The following is an 8,804-nucleotide window of genomic DNA, read 5'->3' as shown; positions in this document are numbered from 1 at the left end:
ATTTTAATTTAGAAAAACAAACAAACAAACAAACAAACTGAATGTCCCCAAATGGCGCTTCATCTCAGAATAAACTTTTAATATATAACCTCGGTGCAAGTAAACATAAATGGATTCCTGTTCCCACACTTGTTGCCAAGTCTCAGAACACCCTTGGATAATTTTCTTGTACTTCTAATAAAACACCCAAATTATCCTTACATACTGCCACTTTTCTGCCTAGTTATTACAGATCTCGGTTCTTTTGGCCTCACCTAGGTGACTAGGCAAGTTAATTAAGCTCACTGAGATTCATTTTATTCAGCATAAAGTGGGCATTATTATTCCTACATCATAGAAATCCTATAAAGATGAAGAAGATAAAGATCTTAGCCTAGTTCCTAGATAAAAGGTGCCTTAAAATATTCCTAAGTGCGACCCACAGGGTTGCGGCTGTAGGGATGAAGCCTTTTAGGGCTCTGGCTTTACAAGGTGGTAAAGGATCATGACTTTGGCCATTCAGCTTAAGATGGCTGCCATTTAGCTCTTCACCCTTCTCCCACCACCGACAGCTCACTTACTAGTCCGCAGTCACATACGAATATCCCAAAACCATTCCTGCACAGAAATCTTTGTGTTTGCTTGTTCTCTGCACCCAGGTCTGCACATGGCTGTCTCCATCCTGTCATGAGGTCACAGCTTGAGTATCCCCTGGAGATCCTCTCTTACAGACTCTCCCCTTAGTCCCTATCCCATTTCCTGTATTAGTTCCCTCATGGCACCGCTCCTTTCTGATGTCATCTTGTTTATTATTTACTTGTGTGTTGTCTGTCTCTCCCCTACCAGGATGTAAGTTGTCTGAGAGCAGAAATCTTGGTGTCTTGTCAGAACAAGAATTATTGCTCATCACACATCTTTTGAAAGAATGGGTGACTATTATTGCATAAGTCAGTTTTCCTTTTTTTTTTTTTTAAATCCACAGACGCTCTTTTCCCGCTGAAGAGCAGATGGCTTTGTCTAGGGTAAACACTCCAGTGCTCGCCTTGAATCGGTTTGTTCGTCTTTCTGCTTCTCTCCGAACATGAGCCCTCACAGGGTAAAATTTCTATTTTCTTGCTCGACTTTATGTTTCGAGGTAAACAAGAGAATGAACTCCTGAATCGAGCTATGAAGGCAGGCATCTAATTCCTCCTGGCTTCACTGTGCGCCCCATTTATGAGCCAACAAAATATGTTTGGTCACATGTTTATGGAAACAAATAAATATGCCTATGGAATGGAAAGGCATCCACACTAAATGAATTGTGAACGTCTGCTTGAATGGACAAACTTGTGGGTGCATCTTTCTAGCTCTCGAGCCAGAAACAATAATCCATGTCTAATTGTCACTACTTAACAAATGGGTATTTTACAAAAATTAATGCCATCTTTCATATTTGTGAGTGTATTTTGACCATACCTCAGTCCATTTATTGAAAGAGCAAATTAAAATAAATATTGTTGTTACCTGATAAAAATCTCAGTGGTGGTTTTATTATTATTTTTTTTTTCCCCAAGACCATTTCGATGTTTTTCCTTTCCGTGAAATTGGGTTCAGTCAAATTCCAAATGAAATTTGTTATATTCTGGTTTTCTATATGGAATTATTCTAAAGTTTCTTAATTCTTTTGGAGAAATTGCTTTTCTCATTAGATATCAAAATAGTAATAATGTGAACTAAATTAAAATATTGCTTATGGTTAAAGATTGTAAGTCTTGATAAATTTATTTATACGGTTTCCTTTATTTAAAAGAGCATTCTTGAAATAAGTGATGTATTTGTAGTAACCATGGTTAATTGTTGTAGAGAATGAATCATTTCCAACTGGTGGTTTTGATAACCAGTGATCAGCACCTTGAGCAGGTTAAGCACAGAGTAGGAGTTTAATAAATATCTGTTAAATGAATCTTTAGCATGTCATACAATATTTAGCATTCCTGATAGCATGGAAACTTTCAGAAATAAAAAAGTCAATGCAATTTGCTGAATTTGGAAATGGTTAGTCTTTTCACATATTATCTTATTTTTCTCACCTCATTGCTAAAGTATTGACATCAGTTCTCAAGCCACTAAATTTTATCTTTGAGAAGAAATCAATACAAAAGGAGAAAGATAGAGTATCCTCCAGACACATTTGGGAAGGTCTTAAATGTTTCAAAGTTCTAAAAGTTCATGATTTCAAAAGCCAAGTATATTTAAGAGAGTGGTGCTGATTTAATCTATGGTTCTTTTTCTTTCTTTTAATATTGCAATTTCTAACAAGCTCTCAAACAAAGAGAAATTCAAAAACTCTGAACTGTAAGCTATGACAATAATTAAGAAAATGCAGAAAGGGCACTGGTAGATTTTTAAAAACTATTTTAATACAAGATTAATAGCAATTTTCTATCCAAATCAGAAATGAAAAATCTTAACCCAAGTAATATCCATTTGACAGTCACATAAAATTTTAGGTTTAATTGGTGCACACATTTTTTTTCCTGCATATATATTATGCATATGCACACAGAGACCTCACTGTTATCCGTCTTCAGGTGTCTTCTCATGGAAGTACCTCATTACAAGGCAATGTCAAAGATTCCAGTAACTATTCAACTTTGAATGAGATTCATATTGCCCCAGGCTAGGCTGAATCCCACACCATGGCAAACCGTGACGCAGCAAGGTTCCAGAATGCATACAAATCAATACTCTGTTTGTATAACTTGGCCTGAAACTAAACACTGGCTAATGTCTCCACCAAGGAGAACACGTTGCAAATGTTTAAGTCATGGTCTCCTTTACTCTTCTCTTGGCAAAGCTAAACGGTTCCCCCCACTCCCCCCAGATACCCTCTTTTAAGTTAAAAGTCAGATCTATTAGTGACTGTAAGTAAATAAAAATGAGTTTGTATTTCTGCAAGTTTTGGAGAAGTCAAAACTTATATTTGCTAATACTTCCACCTTTAATCAAACCACCTGATAATTAGCCTTGCAAAGAGAAGCAATAAAAGAATCACAACTCAGGAATTTGCTGTTTCTATTCCTCCTTGGGGACCTTAGCTGGTGTTCAGTGTGTAGCCAAAACATGTATGTAATGGCTAAAGCATTAAAGTAGGCTAATGTCTGCAGCAGGGAATATAAATTAAATATCAGGGTTCTGTGTCCAAAAATATTTTCAATGTGTTTGATTTATAGAATGTTACTTTTACAATTACTACTTAATAGTGTTTTTCAGTGTAGACAAAGTCGTATTTCTTATCCCTTACAATGAAAGCAGGTAATACCAGTTCCTTCTCTGGGTCAGTCACCGTAAGAGAGTCTGATTGCTAGAGCTAACGTTGTTCTACGATGGCGGTCATCACAGTACCCCCTCGACCGTCATTAAGGTGACAGAAATCTGTCATGGCTACCCTTCGAAACGGAACCATAAGCAGAGCTCTAACTCATGAATTTGCAACTCATTCTTCTCTGCTAAAGACTTTAGCCTCTGTTTAGCTTTTGCTATAACATATACAAAGTATAATATACACCAGTTACAGACGTGTATTTCTGTTAGAAAAATACATATTATAACTAAGGAACATGTAAAGAGAGGCACTTCAATAAAGCTAAGTGTTTGCGGTCATGTGCGTCACCCAACAATTTCTAGTGTCTGATTTCAGTGAGCCCATTCCTCCCTACTCCTAACAGAGGTTGTGATGTGATGAGAGAATTTCGGGGACATCAAAGTAAATGAGGGCAGATTGGGAGACATAACGGAGCATCGTTTCATCCCCAATCGCTATGTTGAGACAAGAGAAATTAACGTGGCAGGGGGCAGGGGAGAAGAGGAATGTTGGGGTACTTACCAAAATGGGATAACTAGATTAACTAGATTAGACTAAATCCCTTAGGACAGAAAACAAGCCTCACGTTACATTGGTCTGAAAATCATACAACATAGTCGGATGATGATTAAAAACTAGGAAGTGCAATTTGAATAATATTTTGACCACATCCATGCAGGGGACGAATATTGTGGCATCATTAACTGAGAGTCATTTCAGCTCTCTGCCTGGCTCGTACAGATCACTGTATCTCATCAATAGGAGTAATATCGATCATGAAGGTGTTGAGACAAATGAAGCAGGCATGTATATGTTACCTGTGTGTTTAGTGTATATGGAGCATGGGTTCACATTCATTAATATAATGTGTATTTATACACTTGCACAAAGCCTTTTGGGGGTGAGAGCGGAGAGGAAACAAGGCATTCTGATCAATTTCACAGAAGACAATGCAGAACTATTGAAAAAAGGAAAGACTTGGAGTTTAAAGCCATAAAAATAAGTTATTACTCAAATATTCCGGAAAATCAAGATTGATTTAATTTGTATTGCACCTTATTTATTAGAGAAAAGACAATACTGATTCCTGAACAATGAAATGGGCAACATAAATGATTGGTCCTCCATAGAGATCTTTTCTGAGTGATTGGTGATAGGAAGCTGAAGTCTGGAGGTGAAATGGATGGTTTTCTAGAGTATGCAATGCTGAATAAGATTAGGTGTTAATTTCATGAAGATTTAAATGAAAAGATGCCACAAAGTCTCTCAGAATCCTACTTCTTTTATTTCTTTAGGCATCAAATAGCCCTAGATGCTTCTAAATACTTTGAAGTTTTGCAAAAGTGCTCAAATGTACTTAATACTATTGTGCCACATGTGTTCTACTTAAATGTGACGACTAAATCAATAACTAATTATAATTTTGATGAGAGTGAAGATCGAAAAAAATACCATTTACGTGCCATTTCTGCCAATGGGTTAAATAAAATGTGACTGGCATATGGTGGTGTCTCGAAACATTACTTTTCTCAACCCCAGATCATCATCAAAACCAAGAAACACATGGAGAGCCAACTGTGTGAATAAAGCCCCAGTTTGGTTTATTTTGCTTCTATCTACCACGGGGAGCATAGGGCCTGGCTTTGGTATACTTGGAGGGTCAGTTAGGCTTGTGGCTCTAAAGTGGCCTCTTGAGTTAGGTCCCATGTCCAAGTGCCAAGCAGGAATCCTAGGCTGAAGGCGTCTGTGGAAGCAACGGTTTTGCACGTACACCACATTCTATGGTTTCCATTACCAGGACAGTCCTGCATGCCCATGGCTCCCCCCGCGAGCTCGGTACCATCTGGAGTACCCAGGACAAAGCACGCTCATGCAAAAAAGGGTGTGCCCTGGCAAACTTTTAAGAAACGGACAGTTAGATACGTAAAAATTTCTCTTTCTTGATTCTTGGTGCTCACAGATCGTTGAGGAATCCCTTCTCTGAGCAGCACAAAACAAGAAGAGGTGGTTGACAAAACATTTTCGTTACAAAGGTGTGTCAACCCTGAGCTTGGAATTAAGAAGTTAAAATCTGTGATTTATATATATAGAGATATAAAAATAGATGATCATACTAAGACTAAAAAAGTGAAAGAAATCTCCATGTCAATACTATATATATATATATATTTTTTTTGACTTGATAGTTTTTGTTGTGAGTTATTTTGTAAGAGAATGCCCTTGTGATGCAGAAACCAACTGACACAAAGCAAACCGTTAAATATGAAAACTCACTTATGGATCTAATTGCTTCTAAGTTCATCAAAAGAGCTCTTATTCGGAGACAGTAATGAGCACAGGAACAGAAGCGTCAAATCAATGTCCAACCTGTGACTAAAGCAAAGCCATTGTATCACTGAAGATGATTTCCAATTCAGATCCTTAAGGAAGATGAATGGATGGGAACATCCACTAGTCCCTGGAGATGGAAAGAAAAACCTGTGCCAATTGGATACAGGGGACAGACACTAAGAGAATTAAGGAAAATGGTGCCATCATTGTAATTGACATTGGGCAAGATGAGAGAGAGGTGCTGGGTCGTGGCAATTTTACTCTCCTATGAACGATGGAGTTCTAAATTTAGTATCGGTGCCCGCAAATCAGTCTGGTATTGTGTGGCTAGAGTGCAAGATGGTACCACCAAGACAACACTGTATTTTCACCACATTTAAAAAAAAAAAATCTCAAACTTTCTCCCCAAAGCATTTCGTAAACCCGATTTATCGCAGAAAAGCTTACACTGGGAGTCGGCGGGCGATGCTGAACTTAACAGTGTTAAAGCTCTTTTGTTTTTCTCTCTTGTTGGCTCCTTTGTTGAAAATGCAGTTGTCTTGGGGGGTTTGGCCTGATTTACAAGGAAAATTATTTTCTTCCTGCCTTTTTCTTTTTTTTTAAACGGGAAAAAGAAAAAAAAAACTCACAACGCGAGATTCCTTTACTTACTTCTGCAGCATAAAAGCAAATGAAGGTAAGAAAATCTCCTGGTACGAAAGATTTGAGTAAGAATTCTCTAGAATAAACAAGGTCCCCACAGAGAGCGGAAGGAAAGAGGAAGCAGTCCAGTCTGGCACCCAGTACTCTTTGGGCAAACAGAAAGGGAGGCAGAGTGCAGTCCTGTCTCTTCTCATAGAAAACATTAAGTTTTTGTGGCATGGTCCATTGTCCGAGAGTGTAAGAAAAGAAGTGAGTTGGCCATTCGGATAGCTAAAATGCAGTTTCATCTGACCAAAAACCCAGGATTATCTGCACAGTCTCTGCAGTGCCAGGACGACGCAGACCAGAGATCCTGAGAGCAGGGAGGGGCCGAGCTGGGCTGCCGAAGAGTCCACCTCTCTCCGGTCGGGGTCCACCGCGGGGGCCTCTGTTGTGACGAACTCAAACTCCGTGGGACATACGTCATCCATGCACCCACTGCCACTGCCCGAGCCGCTGGATTCATCGCCTGGCGGGGGGGGGGGTGCATTGAGAAAGAGAGTTAGACCAGGTCTAGGTCACCAGATTTGGGTCTGGTGGTAGAAAGGGACATCCCACCACCCTCCCAACCCTCACCCCAGCGGGTCCAGTGTCAGTGGGCAGGTTTGTGATGGGTGGGCAGAGCCGACCAGAATCAATGTCTGAGACACAGAGCTATGCATCCTGGACCCGATGAGGGTCCATCCCTACCATGTTGGCATTCGAGAGGTATTTATTCTGGCTAATGTTTAAGTTGCTTTAAGATACTCCGTCCCTCGCTCTTTTGGTACCCTGGGGCCATTGTCGTCAGCAGGTAGCATGCTTTGCTCAAGGATTTTGAAATGAGGTTTAAAGCAGAGGAACTCGGCTAAGTAGGCAGTCTGAGCCACAGGAGCGTGTAGTTGTGAAAGGCACATATTATTATGACTTTGTGGATCCTTGATTCCACTTTTGTTCTCCTCTAAGAGTGAGGATGAGTTCTGTCTCCACCGACTTCTCCCTCTGACCCCTGGGGTTGGCGACTGTGACCAGCTAGTTGTATTTGCTGGGGCCATAACCCAAGAATGGCTTTTACATTTTCAAGTGCTAAAAAAAAAAAAAGAAAAATTAAACAAGAAATTGTATTTTGTGATGTAGGAGTAGAGTGCGTGCGAAATCGACACGTCAGTGTCCGTGGGAGGCATCACACTGGACACGGCCACCCCCACCCCCGCTTCTGCAGTGTCTCATTCTGCGTTCAAAGCTGAACATATTGCATATCTGGCTTTTGACAGAAAACATTTGTCATTCCTGCTTGAAAACTTCTAAGCTTGCTCTAGTCCCACCTCTTACTGCTTGGTTCCTCCCTGTTTCACAAACCCTGTGTCTCAGACCTGGGTCCCAGTTTGGTCTCCATCAATTTCTAGCTGTGTGAAAAAACTTATCACCATTTGCAATTGTTGTGTTTTTTTTTTTTTTTAAAGATTTTTTATGTATTTATTTGACAGAGAGAAATCACAAGTAGATGGAGAGGCAGGCAGAGAGAGAGAGGGAAGCAGGCTCCCTGCTGAGCAGAGAGCCCGATGTGGGACTCGATCCCAGGACCCTGAGATCATAACCTGAGCCAAAGGCAGCGGCTTAACCCACTGAGCCACCCAGGAACCCTGCAATTGTTGTATTAACTTGCTTGTTTTCCTGTGTCCCCTGTGAGAGTGGAGGGTAGAGACTGTGTGTGGTGTGTACCGTTCACTTCTGGATCCCCATTGCCTTTAGCGGACCCTGGCATGCAGCAGGTGCACGAAAGTTACCTGCTGAATAATTAAATGTGCTTTGGGAAGCTTCCTCAACTCTTGTCTGTTTCCTTATCTCAACAGATGCAGACAATAGCATTTACAGGAAGAGTATGTAGGAAGCCATTGCGGTGAAATGCGTGAGGGCACCAGACCCACCGCTTGCCATGATGCCTGATGGGGGAAAAATATGGTTCCTACAGCAAAGAGGACCTAGATTTTAACCTGCCATTTTTTTTCATTAAGTGAACGAGGGCAAGCTGGTTTCTTTAGGTGAACGGTGGCTCTGCTTCCTCAGCTGTAAAAATGAGTGTTCCTATATGTTTCACATTATGGTTAGGACTTATAACAGAAATAATGTGCCTGGGAGGAATGAGGAAACTATAAACCTGGGAATGACAATTTACTATTTCCTCCACTTGCTCAAAGATTCATTCAATAGACCTAAATTCCTCCCTGTTGGCCTGAAACAAGGATGGGCTTGTTGCGTGCCCCCCAGAATACTGGCGCCATCTTGGGCTCTAGATGTCACGTAAGTGAGGCCAAAGTAATGCAGGGTCTCCTCTACTGTCCCCCTGAATAAGCAAGGCACAGCTCAACACAATTCTTCTTCTTCTTCTTTTTTTTAAACAGGACATCTAAATATCAGGTAAGATCACTTGAATACACTACAGCAGGTTCTTAACATTTTCTCAGATTTATCGTTAGTGGCCTTTACA

General features: G+C 40.4%; 1 protein-coding gene across 2 annotated transcripts in view; it reads right to left on the bottom strand.

Moving 5' to 3' along the window:
- Positions 1 to 2,359: 2,359 nt before the first annotated feature.
- The window catches only part of GPC6 (glypican 6), a 1,094,872-nt gene continuing 1,088,427 nt past the window's right edge, over positions 2,360 to 8,804 (bottom strand). For both annotated transcript variants that reach the window (XM_044249953.1, XM_044249954.1), the window contains one exon: positions 2,360 to 6,806. In XM_044249953.1, the coding sequence (XP_044105888.1) occupies positions 6,604 to 6,806 (203 nt within the window). In that variant the 3' untranslated portion in view covers positions 2,360 to 6,603. The remainder of the gene's footprint in view (positions 6,807 to 8,804) is intronic.

The sequence above is a fragment of the Neovison vison genome, chromosome 5 (assembly GCF_020171115.1).
Source record: "Neovison vison isolate M4711 chromosome 5, ASM_NN_V1, whole genome shotgun sequence".
NCBI classification, from domain to species: Eukaryota; Metazoa; Chordata; class Mammalia; order Carnivora; family Mustelidae; genus Neogale; species Neogale vison.
This window is presented reverse-complemented; position numbering and strand designations above follow the sequence as displayed.